The 21,913-nt window shown below is 38.3% G+C and overlaps 1 protein-coding gene across 1 annotated transcript in view; it reads left to right on the top strand.

The window, feature by feature from the left end:
* The window catches only part of Cntn3 (contactin 3), a 225,978-nt gene that overhangs the window by 168,957 nt on the left and 35,108 nt on the right, over positions 1–21,913 (top strand). The window contains exons 13-16 of the mRNA XM_071605959.1: positions 17,928–17,932; positions 20,308–20,423; positions 21,183–21,341; positions 21,439–21,588. Coding sequence (XP_071462060.1) covers positions 17,928–17,932; positions 20,308–20,423; positions 21,183–21,341; positions 21,439–21,588 — 430 coding nt within the window. The remainder of the gene's footprint in view (positions 1–17,927; positions 17,933–20,307; positions 20,424–21,182; positions 21,342–21,438; positions 21,589–21,913) is intronic.

Raw genomic sequence — 21,913 nt, 5'->3', positions numbered from 1 at the left:
TTATAGCAGCTACCCGTAAGCTTGATGCTTGAAGTATTTTCTAGCTCTCAGTTGTAGAGAGGAATATCTTTGAAGATGATAAATGGTGTGTGATAATACAATGTGGTCACTTTGGCTTGAACTGTTTGTGTGCAAGAACTTAAATTTTAAAACCAGCCATTCTTTACTATACAAAACCAGGTAAAAGATCACTTGTAGATTTTAAATATGCATCTGTGGCACTTTTGTGGCACTTTGAGTTTTTAAATATATCCCGTAGTCATACTGTAAGTTTTATATCTTGTCCAAGTTAAAGGTGTTAGGTGATCTAGAAAGATCGTTAAGAAAATGTTCCCAGTAATCAGCCCACAAAATTGGATTTACCAGAAATGCTGTTATTATTCATGTTACAGACACTTCCACAAAGCACATTACCTCCCATACTGCTTCTGGGGGTGAAGATCAGGGTTCCCCAATTCCAGTCAGAAACAGCAAATGTAAAAACACTTGATTCTTGGTTCCCTATCAGCATTTTCTCAACCACACATGCAGAGACTCAGTCCCTGCTTTGAGTACAGTTGTTTTCCCAGGACTATGTTTCTCATGTATGGTATTTATTAAGATGAATGGTCCATATCCACCCCCAGTGGAAACCCTGTAAAATAAATTTGAATTTACAACAAGATAAGCAAGAGACAAACCAAGCACTGTGTAACGTATTATACTAAGACCCATAAAAACAGCAGAGTTACAATAAAAATCAGACTATCAAGGGAAAACTGTAAATGAAGAGATGTGCAAATATTTATCAGGCAAATGCAACAAAAGAAACAAATGCTAATTTCAAACAAAGAATAATTCATGGCAAACCTAAAGGGCAGAAAGAGAATAAATGTATTTTGAAAATTTTTTTTCCATACCATGAAGTTATAATAATCAGAAACCACAATGCCATAAATAATATACCATTAAAGTAGATAAGATCAAAGGGAAGAAATAATGAGAGACAATATTCTTGTGTACATTTTGAGAGCTTTTCTTTCAAACACCAGAAGATCAATTGGCCCAATGTTATAAAAGGACAATTTGATGCTACCATTAATTGAAACAACAGATACACATGAACAATTTTTCCTTCCAAAGGACAATGTACATTAATTTTCATTTTTTTATACCTTTGTAAAATTTAAGTAACAGAAATTAAGAAACAAATGCATGGAAAGGAGATGGAATTGATATGATCTCAAAAAGCACAAGATAACATCTTGGAAATATCAAAGAAAAATAGTAAAGTTAGGTGTGAGAAAGAGAATATAACAGACAAGAAAGAAACATTGGATCAGAGGATTTTCTGTTTAAGTTTTATATGTAACAATCCAATTAGTTGGAGAATTTCTGGGAAAATATAAATTATCAAAATATAAATGTTTATTAAAAATTAAAATTATAATCTCCAAATTGCTTTCCAGAGTAGCTGCACCAGTTTGCAGTCCCACCAGCAGTGTATAAGTGTACATTTTCCCCCACATCCTCACCAACACTTATTGTTCTTTGTGTTCTAAAAGCTGCCATTTTGACTAGAGTGAGATGAAACCTTGGAGTAGTTTTGATTTGTATTTCTCTAATTGCTAGAGATGATGAGCATTTTTTTCATATATTTGTTGATTGATTGTATATCATATTCTGAGAGTTGTGTGTTCAGGTCCTTGGCCCATTCATTGATTGAATGGTTTGGGGGTGTTTAGCTTTTTTAGTTCTTTATATACCCTAGAGATTAGTGCTCTGTCTGATGTGCAAGGGGTAAAGATTTGCTCCCAAGATGTAGGCTCTCTATTCACTTCACAAATTGTTTCTTTTGCTGAGAAGAAACTTTTTAGTTTGAATCCACATTTATAAAAACTGGTAATGGAACCACCATTTGACCCAGTTATCCCTCTCCTCGGTCTATACCCAAAGGACTTAGAAACAGCATACTACAGGGATACAGCCACATCAATGTTTATAGCAGCACAATTCACAATAGCTAAACTGTGGAACCAACCTAGATGCCCTTCAGTAGACGAATGGATAAAAAAAAAAATGTGGCATATATACACTATGGAATATTACTCAGCAATAAAAGAGAATAAAATCATGGCATTTGCAGGTAAATGGATGGATTTAGAGAAGATAATGCTAAGTTAGCCAATCCCCAAAAAACAAATGCTGAATGTTCTCTCTAATATAAAGAGACTGATTCATGGTGGGATAGGGAGGGGGAGCAGGGGAGGAATAGATGAACTCTAGATAGGGCAGAGGGATGGGAGGGGAAGGGAAGAGGCATGGGGTTAAAAATGATGGTGGAATGAGATGGACATCATTATCCAAAGTGCATATATGAAGACATGAATTAATGTGAATATACTTTGTATACAGCCAGAGATATGAACAATTGTGCCCTATATGTGTAATATAAATTGTAATGCATTCCGCTGTCATATGTAAATGAAAAAATTAAAATTACATATTCACTAGAGCTAGACAATTTTACTGATTCTTTTTTTAACTTTTAAAGAAACAGACAAAGGTTTATATTATGTACTTTTTGACAACATAAAAAGTTAAAGTTAAATTTTTTTCCCATTTATTTTGTAAGGCTAGCATATTCTTGAAGGCATAGTAAATAAATCAGTAAATGTAAAAAATTCCATGAATATATTATGAAAACCTAAGTGAAATTTTACTAGTTCAGAAAAACATTATATTAAAGGAACAAGCCTTCATAAGCTACTAGTTGTCCCAGGAAATATACATATGTCTATATTGATATATCTCATAAAATAGTTCATGATTTTCTTATCAGATATTCAGTACAATTAATAACCATTACTGAGCTTTAAGTTCATATTAAAATAGGTATAAGAAGATTATTTCTCTCTATTTCAAAATTATCTTTAAGGGAAAATAGTAGAAATACTTTTACTTAACTCAGCAATAAAACAGGGATTTTTACAAATGTCATGAATAAAGTCATTTAGAGATGTCTACATGAATTTAATAAGGTATAAACATAAATAAAAGGTAGCCTTTGAAATAAGGAAACAAAATTACAATTATTTGAGGACATAATGATATTAGTATCATACCCAATAGTATTACAATTATTTGAGGACATAATGATATTAGTATCATACCCAATAGTATCAACTATAACATTTAAAAAACTAATCAAAATTCAGTCATCTACCATGTTCAGTACAAAGTAACTATGCAAAATGTAATAGTTTATTTATTTATGTATCAACAACAACCCATTAGAAAGCATAATAGGAAGGATAAAAACTTCCCTCAAAAGAGAAATAATATGACTTAATTATTTACACAAGTAGTTGATGAGGCCTAAATAAACTACAATACTTTCTTATTACAAGTAAATGATTAATGAGAAGCAGGGAAAGAAGGATTAAAATTTCAAGATTCTTAGATTAAACAAAATAGGTATATATTGTCAGATTTCAATTTTTCTCAGATTTCTCTGTGGTTTTAAATCTGATCTCAGGTTAAGTAAATGAACCAATCTTATTTCAGTTTAAATTATTCTGAGGATTTTAAGAATAAGAAATGAGGATAAAATAGTTAATAGTATTTGAAAGAAGGTTATTGACCCTTGTAGATAGTTCTGGGGTTCTGGGGGTGTCTACTCATGTAGAGAATTGCCGGGCCAGATTAGACTCGTTGTTAGAGACCAAAGTGGAGAGCCAGGTTTGGAAGCTATTTCATTCTCCTATATGCTATTGATCATCAATTCTGTTGGCTCAGATTTCTCATCTGTGAAACTGAGGAGATAATACTGTTTTATTCGGAGGTATATAGAAGGTTCTAAGAACAGTGCAAGTTAGCTCCTATTGTTAGGATGGTAGGACTGCTTTGAATTGTTCTCCAGAAAAGCTTCTGCAATTCCTGCTCCCATGAGTGGTGGCTCCCCCGTGTTCTTTTCTGCACAGGGGTTTTCCTTGATTTTTCTTTTTAAAGTTTTACTAGACAGATGGTTGAAAAACAATACCTTATTGCCAACTTCTCATTTCTCAGAGATCAAAAATCTCCCCAGTTGCTTATTAGTGATTTGGATACTAGGGGAGTATTTAGCATTATAACTGAGTCCTCCAAATACTACAGTTAATACTACCTCTAATGAAATGCAAGATTGCTCTTTCAGACAGAAGGGAGAAAAAAATAGCTTTTTCCCCCCAAAGAGAGAGATTCACATATGTACTCTCATGTACATGCGCGCGCGCGCACACACACACACACACACACACACACACACACAATTGCCTGATTATATAGAAGGTGGCTGATTTTTAAAAATCTAGAAATAGAGAATTACTTTCAAAAGTTACAAAAGCAAAATACCTATTGCATTAAAACAACCTTAGCTACACAGGAATTTATTTTGTTTTTTTGTTTTTTTTGGGGGGGGTAAAATTTTTTGGTGTGTTTTTGTTTTTCCTAAAGACCAAGTAATGAATTTTACATTTGCATAGATCAGACTTCCATCTCATCTGTTTCAGATATCCATTGGACAGCTTTCTTTTCGAAGCACAGCAGGAAATCTTTCATTTACACACCAATTCCAATATGTACTGATCATTTCCTGCCTCACAAAATTGCCTGTTCATCCCTCTAACCCCTGGCAACTACATCATGCAGTTGGAATCATGTACTATCTAGTCTTTTCAGATTGGCATCCTTCATTTAATTACAGGCATTTAAGATTCCTCCATGCCTCATCCTTCATGGCTTGCCAGCTCATTTCTTCTTAGTGCAAAATAATTTCCCATTCTCCAGGTGTACCCCGGTTATTTATCCACTCATCTGCTGAAGAATATCTTCATTGCTTCTGAGTTTTGGCAAATCTGAATAAAGCAGCTATAAACATCCATGTGTGGGTTTTTTTTAAGATTTATTTTTGTTCTTTAATGTATGGTAGTAATGCAAAACAGTTGGGTTCATTTGCCATATTCATAAATGTATATAACATAATTTTCTCCATCTCAGTCCCCTGTACTCGTCCTTTCCCTTGCAAGGACATAAGTTTTCAATTTATTTGGGTAAATACCAAGAAGTGCAAATGCTGGATCGTATGATAAGAATAGGTTTATAAGGAATAGGTAAAATGCCTTCCGAATGGCTGTTCCATTTTGCATTCCCATTATCAGTGAGTGGGGATTCCTGCTACTGTGTGCCTTCTCCTGCATTTGGTGTTAGTTTTCTGAATTGTAGTGATACTTCACTGATGTTTCAATTCACAATTCCCTATTGAGGAATGGATGTTGCACATATGCTCATATATTTGCTTGCCATTTGCATATATTTAGTGGAATGTCTGTTTAGGTCTTTTGTCCACTTTTTAATTGCATTATTCATTTTCTTATTGTTGAGTTTTCAGGGTTCTTTGTACATTTTGTATACAGGTCCTTCATCAGAAGTGTCTTTGGTGAGATCTTTCTCCCAGTCTGTGACTTGCCTTCTCATTTTTTGACATCATGCAGAGAGCAGAAGTTTTTTTTCATTTTAATGAAGCCTAGCTTGTCGGTTGCTTCTTTCATGGATTGGGCTTGTGGTATTGTGTCTATAAAACCTTTACCATACCCAGGGTCATCTAGGTTTCTCCCCTGTAAGACAGTCTAGGACTTTTATAATAAGATTTTCATTTTACATTTAAGAGTGCAACTCCTGTTGATTTCATTTTTGTGCAGAGTACAGAGTCTGTGTCTGGATTTTCATGTGAACATACAGTTTTTCTAGGACCATATTGTGAAGAGGCTGTCATTTGCTCCTTTGTCAAATATCAGTTGACTGAATTTGTGGGTTATTTCCGGGCTCTCTCATCTGTTGCGCCGATTTGTCTGTCGTTTTCACCATGACCATCCTTTCTTGATTTCTGTAGCCTTAATATTAATATTGAATTTGGGTGTCTCCATGTTCCAGCTTTGTTTCTCTTCAGTATTGAGTGGGGTGTTCTGGGTTTTTGTCTTGACATAGGAATTTTAGAATGAGGATGCCAACTATCCACAAATGTGTATATTTTTTAAGTCTTCCTATCCATGAACATAGAATCTCTCTCAGATTATTAGGTTCTTTGGTTTCTTCCATCAGACTTGCAGTTTCCCACCTAGATTTTGTACATATTTTGTTAGATTTTAACATAAGTATTTTCAGTATTTTGGGTGCTGGTGTAAATGGTAGTATGTTTTCATTTCAAATCCCAATTGTACATTGCTGGTATTTGGGAAAACAACTGGACTTTGAATATCAATCTTACCTCCTATGTTACTTGTTAGTTCTGATTTCCTTTAGATTCTTTCAGATCTCATACAGAGATGATCACATAAACAAATTTGCATTTTCTACTTCCCTGTCTGTATATTTTTAAATTTCCATTTCTTGTCTTATTTTATTAGCTAAGGCTTTCAATATGATGTTGAAAAAGAGCCAGTCTTGCTTTGTTTCTGGTCTCAGAACTTGGAGTTTTTGTCATAAAGCATTTTAAGTTGTGGGTTGTTTGTGGATATTCTTTATCAAGGTGTAGAGATTCTCCTGTATCCCTAATTTATTGATGACTATAATCATGAATAGGTGCCAGATTTTTGTCAAATGCTTTTTCTGTTTACATCTGTTGTTTTCCTCTTCATTTCACTACTGGATGGATTACCCATAAGTAGATTTTTAAATGTTAAACCAGTCTTGTGTATTTGACACAAAGTCCACTTGGTTATGGTGTACAATCTTTAAATTCATTGTTTAATTCGATTTGCTGCTACTAAGGGATTTTGTATCTAAGTTCATAAAGAATATTGGTGTTATGTAGTTTTATTTTAATATGTTTGTCTGGTTGTTATTAGGGTAATGCTGACCTCCTAGAATGTGTTAGGAAGTATGTCTTCTTCCTGGATCTTTTGGAAGAGATTGTAGAGAATTGCTACACTTTCTTAATTAAATGTTTGTTAAAATTTGTCAATGAACCTATTTGTACCTGACACTTTCAGTTTGGTAAGATTGTTAATTATTGATTTGATTTTGTAAATAGATGTAGACCTATTCAGATTGTCTGTTTATTCCTGGGTAAATTTTGGCAGGTCACATTTTTCAAGGAATTGGTCCATTTCATCTAAAGTATCAAATTGATAGACAAGAATTGTTTGTAATATTATTTTATTATCCTTTTATGTCCATGATGTTTTTAGTGATGGCCTCTCTTTCATACATGATAGTAATAATTTGTGTATTTCCTCTTTTCTTTTTTTTTCATAGTTAGGCTGGCTAGAGGCTTATTGATTTTATTGATCTTTTCCAAGAACCAACTTTTGGTTTTGTTGATTTTCTCCACTGACTTCCTGTTTTCAATTTCACTGGTTTTTGCTCTTATGTTTGTTTCTTTTATTCTGCTTGCTTTGGATTTAATTTGCTCTTCATTTTCTAGTTTTCTAAGGTGGAAGCTTACATTATTGATCGTAGATCTTTCTTCTTTTCTGACATACGCAGTCAGTGCTATCAATTTCCCTCAAAGCAATGTTCTCACTACATCCCACAAATTTTGATAAGTTCTATTTTCTTTTGCATTTAGTTCAGAATATTTTTTAATAATTTCTCTTGAGATTTTTTTTACATTGACCCATTTGTTGAGTAGAAGTGTGTAATTTAATCTCCAAGAATTGGGGGGATCTTTCCATTATTGCTTTCTAGTTTAATAACATTATAGTCTGAAAGCAAATGTTGTCTGTTTTCTATGCTGTTAACATTAGTGAGATATGTTTGAAGACCCAGATATGATCTGTCCTGGTGAATATTACATTTGAACTGGAGTAGAAGGTATTATCTGCTGTTGGTGGGTGAGGTAGCATCTAGATGCCATTATATCCATTCAATTGGTATTGCTTTGTAGTTCAACCAGGTCCTTCTGAACTTCTGCCTGCTGGATCTGTCCATATTTATCTCTTTTGCCCAAGTATTCTCTCAGTTTTTGCTACATATTTTTTGTTAGGCACACATACATTGGGGGTTACTGTATCTGCTTACACTCTGGGCCCTTTATCATTAGGTAGTGGTCCATGTCAGCACTGATAACATTCCCTGGGCTTTCTGGTGACTTTTCTCTTCTGCTCTGACTGAATTTACTGTAGTGACTATTTTATTCTTTCATCACCATTAACACAACATGTATTTCATGATTTCCTTTTAATTTCTATGTATCTTTATATTGAAGGTATATTTCCTAGTAGAGAATATACAGTTGGGTCTAGCTTTTAGCTACTCTGAATATCTCTGTCTTCTAATGAATGCATTTAGACTATGCTGTTCAAAGTCCTTACTCACATAGCTGAATTAATATCTACCATACTTCTCACTATTTTGTTAGTCGTTCCTTTTTTTTTTTTTTTTTAGTTTTCTAGACATTATACTAATTTCATGGTCTTAATTGACCATTCTTTAGGATTTCATTTTTCCTTATTTCTTAACATGTTGCTAAAGGGACAAATATTTGTTTTCTCCTCTGAAATTTTTGTGTTGAAACATCTAACTCCTACAGTGGTGGTCTGGGAGGTGAGGAGGTGGTGAGATTACGGGAACCAGAGCCCTCCTGATTGGGATGAGTTTACTGCCCAAGAGAGACCCCTGGTTTCTTCTACCACTGGAGGATATAGAGAGAGGCACCATCAAAGAATCTGAAAGAAAGCGCTCTCCAGACACCCTGACCTTGAATTTCTTAGCCTTCAGATCTTGAGAAATAAATCCAGGCAGACTAGGACCCATACCAACATATCAATTATGCTGCATTCTTTTTCTAAGTGGTAGACCTAAAGTTTGCAATGTACAGACATAACTAATCCAAGTCCATTTCCAGAGTGCTTTGAGGTCATTTTCAAGTTCATTTCATAGGTAGTGCTTATATAAATAAAGGTACCTAATAATAAAATCTAAAAACACAAGTACCTTATAATTAAAAAAAAAAAAAAACTAGTATTTTCCCTTTCTTTTTCTGTGTCATTGCCATTCATTTTACTTATGCAGGAGCACACATAAGCACCACTACGCGCACACACACACACACACATACACACACACACACATAAACACACCGAATCTAATACATGGTCTCTGTCAGTTTGAGCAAAGTATTATTTGTTAATAAATTAATAATAAGAAGAAAATAAGGGTTTGTATTACCTCCACTGACCCCTTCTCTGGCACTCTTCCTGTCTTTTAGTACATTCAGAATTCTGACTGATACACATTTCTCCTTCCCTCTCAAGGACTTCTAGCCTAGACTGCAAGGCCAGTCTCCTGAAACCCTGTTCTCCAATTTCTTTTCAGGGGCGGGGGGTACCAGGGATTGAACCCAAGGGCACTCAACCACTGAGCCACATCCCCACCCCTATTTTGTATTTTATTTAGAGACAGGGTCTCACTGAGTCGCTTAGTGCCTCACTGAGTTGCTGAGGTTGGCTTTGAATTCTCAATCCTCCTGCCTCAGCTTCCTGAGCCACTGGGATTGCAGGCATGCGCCACCGTGCCCAGGTCTCCTTTTTTTTTTTTTTTTTTTCTGTCCCAAGAGTCTTTGCTCCTTCATTTCTGAAGAATAATTTCACTAGCTGCAGGAGTCCTTCTGAAGAGCAGTGCTTCTCTCTCAGTGCTTTAGATAACTCGCTCTTCTCCATTTGTGGTTTCTAACATTGGGATGGGATATGCCCAGTCATACTTTAGTGTGTTTGGGTTTTTGCATTTGTCCTACTTGGGGCTGTCCTTTACAAAGCATCTGCGATTTGGTGTCTGAAATTTATTTGAGGAAATTCTCATATCAAACACATATTTTTTTTCTGTTCCTTCACACATTTTTCTCCTTCTGCTATTTCCATACTTTGCACCTGTGGTAATTGTGCCACGGTCTTTGGAAATGGTTCTGTTTCCTTTCAGTCCATTTGTGATTTTAAACTCCTATTGTCATGTCCTCGGGCTTAGAGGTTCCCTGCTCATCTGGGTTTCTCCTTTAATGAGCCCATTAAAAGGTTTCTCCACTTCTATGACAGTGTTTTAGTCTCTGGAGATTCTTTTTTACTTAATATTTATATTAGTGCATTATAGTTGCACATAATATTGGGGACCATTTCCACATAAACATTCATGTGTGGAATATAATTGGCTCCATTTCAGTGCCCAGGGCTTACTCTGCCCCTCCATTTCTGCCTCCCTATTTCCCTTGCTACACTCTACAGGTCCTTCTAGTTATTTATTTGTGTTTTTTAATTGGTGCTTTATAGATATACATAGAAGTAGAATTCACTGTGCTGTATTCTTACATGCACACGTCATCATTTGGTCAGTTTCATTCCACTTTTTCTCCCTTTCCCATCCCTCCTCCTTCTTCCCCCCTCAATCTCCTTCCTCTACTCTGCTGATCTTCTCTCTGCTTTTATGAGATCCACCTCCATCTTTTTTCCCCCTTTATTTTGCTCTTGCTTCCACACCTACAGAAAAGTATTCAAACCTTGACTTTCTGAATCCGGCTTATTTCACTTAGCATGATGTTCCTGTTTTCATCCATTTACCAGGAAATGCCATAATTTCATTCTTCTTCAAGGCTAAATACAACTTCATTGTCTATATACATCATATTTTTTGACCCATTAATCTGGCTGATTCAATAACTTGGCTACTGTGAATTGTGCCACTGTGAACTTTGAAATGGCTATATCACTTCAGTGTCTGATTTGAGATCTTTTGGATAAACACCAAGGAGTGGGGCAGCTGGGTCACACAGTGGTTCCATTCCTCAGCAGTTGGGCCACATGGTGGTCCATTTCTAGTCTTTGGAGGAATCTCCATAGTACTTTGCAAAGCGATGGCACTAATTTGCTGACCCGCCAACAATCTGAGTGTGCTTTTCCCCTCATCCTCGCCAGAGCTTGTCATTGTCTGTGTTCTCGATGATCTCATCTGGCATCTACTTCTTTCTAATTTTTTCCGGACATCTCCATTGGTTTGCTTGGAAATTCCTGTGCTCACCTGTTGTTATTTTTTCCCCACTGGAGCACTTAGTATTTGTCGTGTTTTTCAATTCCTAGTCTGATCATACCAACACTCCTAACCTGATTGTTTTGCCTGTTCAAACCTTATTTTGTTGTTTGGTTGGATTTTTGCCTTTTTGTGTGCCTGTGACTTTGGTGAAAGGCACATATGATGTACTAGGAAATGGCAATGAGGTCAATAGGCCTTTAATAAGAGACCGATGGACGAGGTATATGGGAGGGAGGGCTCCATCTTTTAAGTGAGCCCGCAACCCTAAACTCTAAACTTCTCTTGTTATTTTCCATTTCCCGCCCTCTTAACATGGGACAGGATGGCTGGAGGAGGTGGAGTTTGATATTTCCTCCCCCTAGTAGGTTAGGCTCTGATCAGACCAAGCTGGCTACTTGCTCCTGAAGGCAGACCTTGTAAGGGAGAGTTGAACAGTCTGGGATGTTCTTTTCCCCTGCTTCTGCCAGAACCATGTGGAATTTTTCTCCAGTATTTACTACAAGGACTTAGTAGACTTGGAGGTAACGCTGAGGTTGTGGGGACCCCTCAGCCCGTCCAGCAGGTTGTCAGTAGCAGCCAGGTTTCCTACCCCAGTGGAGGTTTCCAGGGAGCCTTCTACATGTGGATCTCTGCATCTGCCCAGTTACATCTCCAGTGTTGAGGGACACAGTCTGCCCTGTGACCATATTTCCTTGCTGTAGCTAAGAAGAACTAATTTTTTAAGTGTGTTTAGATTTTTACCTGTTGTTAAGACAGACTGGCAACTTCTAAATTCCTTATGTGGTGACTGGATACCAGAAGTCAGAGTGACTGGCCCATTTTTTAATCAGGCTGGCTTATATTTTATGTTCTAATTTAGAAAATCATTGTACTGTATAAGATGTGATATTTAATTATACCCATTTAATTGATTAGAACATAGACATGCAAGTGAAGAATGAATAGATCAGTTGGGGTGATTTAAAAATTTAGACTCCAACACCAGAAATTTTAAGTGGTTGGTTTTTAACAACAAAAAAATTATTATTATAGAAACACTCTGATTTTACAATCCCTTTTTCTTATACCAACCTTAAAATTTTAGATCATGTTCTTTATCATAAAAAAGTCTATTGATAGTCACATTTAATATCAAACCTAGTCTTTCCTATTTTATCTTTTTCAATATGACTTGGAGATGAAAAATCTATACTTCTGAAATATCTGGAAAATGGCTGGAATATAATCAACTGCAATTGTAAGGAAAACACTGTGATCTCTTTGGGAGCAACTCTCCTGGGAGAGGGTATAATTTTATTCTCTTTGAGCCCTTGGGAGTCCTTTATCTGGTCCATATACAGGCTTCTGACATAAAAAGAAAGGGTGTCTAGTCTAGGATTTTGCTTTTCTTTCTTTGTTTTTTTTTTTTTTTTTAACCTATTTTAGGTTCTTGGCACATTCAGTTCAGGCCAGCCCACAAGGGTGACTCTTGGCAAGTACATACCCACAAGTTACAACTTTCTCTCGCTTGGATCTCCATGTGAGAGACCCCAAAGCTGTAGTGGAAGGTATGGAAACCTGTTTCTGTGGTCCCTGTGGGTCAGCTGTCCCAAGCACTGGCTGTACGGCAGGTGTGGAAGGAACCTGAGGTGAGGCAGATTGTGTTTTCCAAAGATGGTGGCCACAGCATGCTTCATACAATGAGTTCTCCTTATAGCATGACTTTGACAAACACCTCTCCACCTGCAATAAAGCCATTCCTCCCCTGTTGAAACCCAGAAGACCTTTGTGACTTCCCTGACTAATAAAGAACCCCAGGAACAATGCCATCGGATTTCTGAGGCTAACTCCCCAAAACACATGCTCTTCTACCTGGTTCCATTAGCACAATGGCTCTGAAACTGAGCCACTAGACTATGAGGAAGCCAAAGTAGAGTGTGTAGGGATTCACCTAAAGAGGAACCAGGGTCCCCAGCCATCAGTCCCACTGAAGTCCCAGCCAACGGCCAACCCCAAGTTGCCAGTCTTGTGGATGAGCTTGCCAGTCCCCAGGTACACCTCCCCAGGGAGCTATGCAGCACTAAGGAGCTGGCTCCACTCCTCCCTGCTGTTTCCTGAGCACAATAAGTATTTTTTATTTAAGCCAATAAATTTGGGGGTAAACGATTACATAGCAAAATGAATTGGTACCAGAAGTAAACCTAAGGAACTCAGCACAATTTGTTTATGTGGCCATGAGAAAATAGCTTTTTATTCCTTTGCATCAATGGACCCTTTCTTCCACACAGCCATACCATTCTACAAGGGACAGATCTGCTTTCAGTGCACTTTGTTCATTCACTATAGGGAAAAACAAAACAGTGAGATTTGATCCCTGAGTTAATTTACTCTCCAGGATAAGCTCCTTGACTTGGAATATGCCAGAATCATCACATCCATCAACAGAAATCCTAGAGTGGTACAGGTTGAGTAATAGTTTCTATATGCATTTATAGAAATTTATCACTGTTGAGTGACTTGGGTGACTATTTCTAAGTTACAATGAGCACAGCAAACAAGGCAATGTCAAGGGAGTTGGCCCCAACCTGACACACACTGCATGCTTCACGAACGCTAGTTTTCATGCCTCCCTCCCAGGAGGACACTCTGTATAGGAGTGCTGTCGTCAGCCTGTGTCCAGCAATGTTCAGCCCAGCCTAATAATTATTTCATTAATTTATTTATTATAGCATTTCAGACTTGGGGGATATCAGAGTGGTTATTGTAAGCCTTCTGTTTCCAAGAGGAATGAAGATTAGAAACGTCAAATTCCAGGAGGTTTAATGAGCTTTGTACCCTAAGGGCTCATTAGAGTCACCTAGAGGGTCTCCTGTTTCTAGTTCATTCTGACTTAATTGTCCTGGGATGTGGCCTAGGCTTTTCTGGTACTTTTTAAAGATTCCTCAGGTAAATTTATAGCACAACCAGCATTGAGAATGATAGGAGTTAGGTCCTAGATATGCAGCTCTAAATAATAGGACATAGAAACCATCCATTTTCAAATTTTTTTCAATCATGAGTTTAAATTCAGAATAATGGCTAACTATAGTGTTGAGTTTGTTGATAACAGTGTCTAACACTTGCCAATCTCCTTTTTTAATTAGCAGAGCAAAGGTCTCTGGCTCAGGGACTTTAACACCATTCAGCTGCTGTCCATGTACATTATCTTGGACAGTGTCCATTCATATTTTTTTCTACTCACTGTGTTCATTTCTGCCGTTAACTTATTTTGGTGAGCAAACTCCCATTTAGGTCAAAAATATACATTTTCCTTATCTGTTTCCATATTAATTAAAGAAAGTTAACCAGTTTAAGAAAACATCAAGTGAATAACAGAACTTCCATTCATAGGATGTGTCATATAAAGCTGTAAATGTAACTATAGTGACCAAAGTGTAGAAAACAATGAGTTAAAGTCTCTGGTAAAGGCATCTTGACATCACCAACTTCTAGTGAGGCACACCAGGACATCCCCTCCCAAAGAAATTTGAGCAAATTCTTAGCCCAGCTCAGTGGGGCACACCTATAATTCCAGCACTTTGGAGACCCAAGGATTGTGAGTTCAAAGCCAGCCTCAGCAAAATCCCAGGTGTTAAGCAACTCAGAAACACCCTGTCTGTAAATAAAATACAAAATAAAGCTGGGGATGTGGCTCAGTGGTCAAGTGCCCCTGAGTTCAATCCCCAGTACCTCCCCCCGCCCAAAAAAAAAAAATGTCGAGCAAATTCTGATATGAACAGATGGCATTTACCTGCCTTAAATATCACCTGTTCAGACAACCAAGTGACTGTAATCACTGTTAGTAATAAAAATGAGCACCATGTCCCAGCTTGGTCCTGTTTCCATGCTTCAGTGGCTGCCTACGTTTTCTGTTCCTTGCCTGAGCAGAGTATGTGTGTAAGGAAGGTGACCCTGAGGAGGCTGTCCAGGGCGTGTGGGGGCAAGGTTTAATTTGCTTGGTCATAAATGCAGAGGCGAGTCATGTCACCACCAGTTCCTTTGGGGACCTTCACAGAGGAAAGCACCAACCAGATTCCAGGAGAAACCTATAGGATGATTGCTTTCAAGGCACCTGGGTGTGATTTACATGCGGTGTCAGGGTTTGGAAAGCAGGCCTGTGAAGGGACCCATGATTAATTTGGGTGGCTCTGCAGTCACAGGCTGCATAAAGTGATAAAAAGGAGGAGGCCCACCTAGTCAACCTTGCCTTCCAAATAGCCATCAAAATGTATTTTTTTTCTTTATACTGGGAAATTATGCTTCTTGGCAGTCCAGTGGCAGCATTTATATCGAGAGTGCTTACTAAGGAATTAGTATTTGTGATAATCTGTTTCACTCAAAGTTGAGGCTCTGTTGGCAACATGGAAGACGTTCCCCGATTCCGAAGTTTGCACTGCACCTCGGTTCTTAGCACATGGCAGACACCACAGTGTGCTTCGAGCCCGCCTGTAATTAGTGATGATGGGCTGCTCATTTAGTTTCTCCTGGCATGGGTTATCACATCACATACTGCTTGCCTTTCAGTGCAGAGTGGCTTTTAAATTGCATCCCAAATTTCATTAGCGTCATCACCTCAGAAAGTACAGGGGAAAAGTTAATAAGATCCTCTTCTGTTTAATTCAATACAGGCTACATTTTCCCTTAACGTTCATGTCAAAGATGATTTTGCTTATAAATCTGTTTGCTGCTTGTCCCTGTAGCATGTTTCAAAAATATGTATTTTTTTTCCTAAAAGAAATGTGTATGACTAGGTGAACAAATACTTCAATAAGAAAGTGATTCTAGGGCTTGGGCATGTGGCCCAGTGGTAGAGAGTGTGCTTAGTGTGTTTAAGGCTCTGGGTTCAATCCCCAGCATTAAAAAAAAAGGGGGTAAATGGTTCTAGCCAAACTTAGAAATTATAAAATTAGCCCAAAAAGGGAAAAAATTACTGTCATTTTGATGTAAATATTCATTTGATGTTGGCTATAGTGAACTTTTAATTTGGGGGGACAGATAAAGAGTTTGTAAATTAACTACATTCCTGACATCCCTATTCCTGAAACCCATTTAGCAAACCCTGTTCCCCCTGGTAGTGGGGATTGAACCCAGTGGTGCTTAACCACAGAACTACATCTGCAATGCTCCACCCCACACACAAACACTTGTTAAATTTTGAGACAAAGTTTCACTAAGTTCCTTAGGTTCTCACTGAGTCACTGAGGCTGGCCTCCAACTTATGATCCTCCTGCCTCTGCCTCCTGGGCCGCTGGGATTACAGGTGTGTGCCACTACCCTACCCTTCTTGAGTCAAACAAATTGATTGTGTCCTCAAGTGCTTTGCATGTGGATATGTGCCCATGTAGACCACTTCACCCTCTTTTCCAAGCCTTCTGATTACATCGCATGTCTGGGCCCATCGGTCCATTCACTGAAACCCTCGAAAACCGTAGACTCTTCTGTGTTCTCTGATCTTAAGTTACACTGTAATTTGACATTGTTTTATGTCATTGTTTGATGACTACCTCTCTCAGCTGTCAGCTCAGTGAATATAAGGACTGTTTTTTTCTCCCCTCATCATTGTATACCCAGCAACTGAAGTGTAGTAGTTGCTTAATAAATAGTTTTTGAATGAATTATCTTATTTTAAAAAAGGTAGTGCTTTTAAGAAGGCACTCAAATTTGTATCACTGAGGGATTTTTTCTCCTGCTGTATAAGTTTCTGTATGAATCATTGGAATAGACCTTGTCCACGGCCCAGATCTCCTATTTTGAGTAAACCTGTGGCCTGCAGCTTAGAAAAATGGCTTGCTTTCTAGAAAACTTAGAATTGCATGGCTTGGGGGAGGTTTTTAGAGGGAGGTTTTAAAGAATATCAGGATGAAAGAAAAAGAATGTAAAAACTTGACCCCCTGCCCCCCATCTTGCCTATCTGGTATATTCTATTCAAGGAGGGAGGGGAGGGGAAGAATACTTAGGAAAATACTACAGACTAATTTAACAGAGAGGAAACACCAAGCTGTTTTTCACTCAAACAATTATTAGTGTGCCTAACAATTCATTGAAAGTTATTAGTGTTATAATCTCCTTCATTTGAATTTCTTTATACTCTAAAGAAAAATGTCTCTAAATATATCTATTATGCTATCTCATCAATAAATATATTGAGAAACCTATTTAGAGGAGACCTACTGGTTTACTACATTTTGACAAATTTTACTTAGATTTTCCCAGGCAGTCTTGTCCCACCCGCTTTATCCCAGCTACCCAATAAACAATTACATTCTCCAAGAGTGACAACCTGATGTGGAAAAGAGTTGGGTTTGCTATCAGTGAAACTTCCTTTGGGAATTTTTTTTTATTAATGTCTGGAAATAGTTGCATCCTGATAAGAAATGATGGGATAATGTGTGCCTGCCAAGTAGCCCAGTGGATTTTCACATGAGGAACACATGGAGCATGATCTGCACTTTAGAATCCCCCATGATCCTTCAATCCAGAGTACTTATTCCTTCCCAGGTAACCACAGCTCCCTTCTCTTGGGTGGTGAGATTATACCAGTATCCTCTTTTCTCTCTGGTTTGTATCCTTTGTGTTGTTTAGATGCAGCTACATAGATCTATGTACATAGTTTTGTCATTTTAATGTCCCAATAGTATTTCCGTAAATGATTATACCACTTATTTATTGATGAGTTTTACCGAGACAGACATGAGTCCTCTGGTTTTCAGCTGTGTATATCTTGTGGTCGATGCACACACACACACATTTCTGCAGTATAAGTCCCTTCCTAGGGGTGAAATAATGGGTGATAGATGATGCTTATTTTGTGCCTAAGTGGAGACTTCTGGACAGTTCTCCAGAGGGGTTGCACCCATTCACACTCCTCCCAGCAGCAGGAGTAGGAGCTCTGGTTCCACACTGTCAGCAGAACTTGAAAACATTCATCTCTGTTGCTTTACAGCTCTCCACACATGGTGTGCCACATGATGTCCTTTGACCTGAGTTGAACTTCCCAGGTTTGCAGATGGAATCTGCCTCACATGTACATTCCTTGTTACCCTGGGTTGGGTTTACATCCTGGAGAACAAAGGTCATGTGTCAGGCAGGTCTTAGCCCTTGAAGGCTTAATTAAGCAGGATTGGGTAAACCTCTGTTAAGGTGAATCTTGCTTCTATGAAGCAATGCATTAAGACAATAGATGAGTTGGAGTTAGAAAGGGCCAGAAAAGTACAATATAAATACATGTTACTGAACTGGCAAAAATTGAATTCTACTTTCCATTTACATATTTATCTACTTTAACAACATTTTGGTGCTAAAAAAAAAATCAGTGGCTCCCATTTTCTACATATCTTAGTTAATTGCTTCTTTTTCCAACATTTTTTTTAGATTTAATTTAATTTTATTATTGGTTCCTTTTTGTTATACATTACAGTAGAATCCATTTTGACATAAGTATACAAGCATGGAATATATTTTGTTCTAATTGAGGCACCAGTATCTCTCCTTCCCCTTCCTTCTCCCCACCCCTTTCTCTCTATTGATCTTTCCGTCATTTACTCATGGTTATTTTATCTTATTTTTTAAAATTAATTTCTTGTGGCGTACATGATGGTGAGGTTCACTGGGTTCACTGTGGTACACTCGTATACTTAGAAATGGTGTGTCCTCTGAACGTAAGCCTACATTTCTTTAGGAAGATAGTTTGATTTCTGTGACCTGGCTAAGCATTTCTGTCTCTCCCGCTATCAATACCTGAAGTTAATAGAAGCCACATCCTGATACCAAACTCTCCATTACTCCTTCAAGAGACAAGACCAGCGGTGTGCTGAAATGGTACATGCAGATATCTAAAGACTCAGGAGAGCCCTGTTGTAATTCTCTTTTACCCAGCTGTTTTCAAAGTAAGCAAATAAAAGTAGGGAGAATAACAGCCTCATCCCCAATGTCTTGACGGCATTTAACATCAACAGTTTTTTTTCTGAAAATTAAAGATTTCTATAGAAATGATAATCACCCTCCTGTGACTTTATGGAACTCAGAAAACCTGTAAAGGTCAGCAAGCATTGAGGGTTTCATCCTGGGAATAAATTTCTAAATAACCCTGAGGAGAAAGAGGGAGGGAGGAAAAGAAGAAGTTCAGAATGTGGAAAGTAAAATCTGCAAACTTCACAGTTTCAGGATTATCTTTTAATTGTGGCCATCAATCAGCACACATCTGGTCTCTCCCAGTGCTCAAGAAGTTCCGTCCAAAGCCATATGATCCAACCAACAGAGAATCTGTGGCCCATTAAGAATCCTCAGGGCAGGGAGCAATATGGAAGGAAGTACCCTGTAGGTGGTTTTAGGAAATTACCTAAAAATAGGATAACAGATACCCTTTTCAACATATTCTAGGAAAACCCAAGAGGAAAGCTATGCTTTTAATTAACAAGATAAATGCTGCTGTGTCCTGTACCAGGTCAGGCATCAACTGCTAATCTTTTTCAAAGGGCTTTGCTTTTCCAAATTATTTTATTTCAATCCATATTTTTACTAATGCATGAAACCGACCTGCAGTTAGTCATTTTATGAACACGATTTTATATTCTCTTAAATGAAGACCGTTTAAAGTTGAGCATTTAGAAATATATTTGCTCCGTTAATTGGCGCTGGGGGATACTCACGAATGTCTTTATGGATAGCTGATATTTTTAAGGTTTAAAATGTTTCCATTTCTTCTTATCGAGGGGGTTCATTCTGACTGTTCCTAAAGTTCTGCAGCTGAGGAATTAAATGGCATTAGTCTTTTTGAGCTCCAATGTGTTTAGAACAGTGTTCAACTGTGGTAATCCCTGTGTCGCACTGCATTTATCTCCCACTAGATACCTAAATGGTTTCTGCTTCTTCTCAGGCAGATAATTGCAGTGGGGTTGGAATCAGAGAAAACAGTTGAGCTGATGCTGAGCGGTGGATATAAAAAGAAGTGTCACCCTGGTGGAAGTAAATAGACTCTGAGACTATAATCTCTGCCCTCATTTATTTTTGAAACCATAAATGCCCCTGGGGAAAGCTAGTCATTTATTTGTCTGCAGAAATATTTATCTGCAGTCATGTATGGTTTTTAACTTGGTGTTATTTCCGTTCATTCCCTTATTGCATCCTCTGTCTAGTCCCACTTTAGTTTTTACCCTAAATACAGATTCCGTTGCCATGTGTTTCTGGGCCATAGTCTCCAAAATTCTTTGTGTTTTAAAAATAACGGTGTGGCCATCGCCGGTTTTCCCAACAGAGTTCCTCAGGTGATCTAATGATCAGAAACATCCAGCTGACGCACAGCGGGAAGTACGTCTGCATGGTGCACACGGGAGTGGACAGTGTCTCCTCTGCTGCAGAGCTCATAGTGAGAGGTAACAGGAACGCCTCCTGGATTTCCTACCTTCACATCTTAGCTGATCATGCCTTACTGGAGGAAGAGCCTTGATGAGAGGGAATGTGAACATGCAAATTATAGTGTTGATTTGAGTCCTCCTCCTGCCAGCAAATATGACAATTCAGATGAGTGTCAATTCAGAGAAACAAGATTCTTGACTCTGCCCTTCAAATAGCTCTCACTGTGACGGGGATGGCTGCCAAGCTGATATGTTCTTGAGCTTGCCATCAATCAGCATATGGATTAAATAGGAGAGAGAATATCGCGCGCGCAAATGTGTGTATGTCCTTCTAAAAGAATCAGGATTATTTATTCAGGATTCCTGAGAAAATTTGCCAACCTAAGCTACTGTCCAGAGTACTGTTGCTATTGGGCTGGAAAATGACCAGAGTGAATCATGAATTAAAACATCACTAGATAACAAGCTGAGAACTACAGAGGTAAACCACTGGGTTTAAGAGAATGTCAGTCTATCCAAAGCCAGGGGCACTGCATTTGGAAGGAACAGGAATCCTACATACAGTCACAATGGAGCTTGGGGGATTATGGCCTTCTATCCAGATTTAAGATCTAACAATGGAAATGTGTGTCAGGGGATATTCTTACTAGGTACCTGGCCTTTGTCACTAAGCACTTTCTAAACGGGGACCGCATGGAGGTACTGAAGTGGTCACGGGACATTCTCTTCACTTTGGTGGAAGTGGGTGACAGTGGTATGCATATTCACCTTCTTTAGGGTCACCTGGACCACCAGGAAATGTGAAGGTAGAAGAAATCACAGACACCACAGCCCAGCTGTCGTGGAAAGAAGGCACAGACAACCACAGCCCGGTTACCTCCTACGCTATCCAAGCAAGGACACCTTTCTCTGTGGGCTGGCAAACTGTCACAACAGGTAAGGGAAGAGGCAGCCACTGTCCCTGCTTAGGAATGGATTTCAAGGCATTGCTGGGCATCAGAGACTCTGACAACTCTGAACTGTTCCTTTGTAGTGCCTGAGGTCATCGATGGGAAAACACACACAGCTACCGTAGTGGAGTTAAACCCCTGGGTGGAATACGAATTTCGGGTTGTAGCCAGTAACAAAATTGGAGGTGGAGAACCCAGTTTACCCTCAGAAAAAGTAAGAACTGAAGAGGCAGGTTAGTGTTTCTGTTTTCTGAGTAATGGGTGAAGAGATGTCCCTGGGTGTGCATCTCCAGTTCCCTTGGCCCTGGTCTCCAGGCCAGTGGGGACTCCATATCCATAATGCAGTGTCACAATTATCTGACTTTTCTAATGAAATCTGCCATATGGCTTTAGTCAACCCATGTAAGTGACTCTGATGTTGTGTGACATTTCCAGGAGTTCAGTCCCTCCTAGACCATCATTAGTGCATGTTGAGTGAATACATTTTTGTCATTTAAGGTTATAATTACTATCTGACATCGTTACCCTGTTAGCAGGGAAAAGCTGTTTTCATTTAAA

Source organism: Marmota flaviventris, chromosome 20 (genome assembly GCF_047511675.1).
Source record: "Marmota flaviventris isolate mMarFla1 chromosome 20, mMarFla1.hap1, whole genome shotgun sequence".
Lineage (NCBI taxonomy): Eukaryota > Metazoa > Chordata > Mammalia > Rodentia > Sciuridae > Marmota > Marmota flaviventris.
The sequence above is the reverse complement of the archived record's forward strand: the minus strand, read 5'-3'. Positions and strand labels throughout refer to the sequence as shown.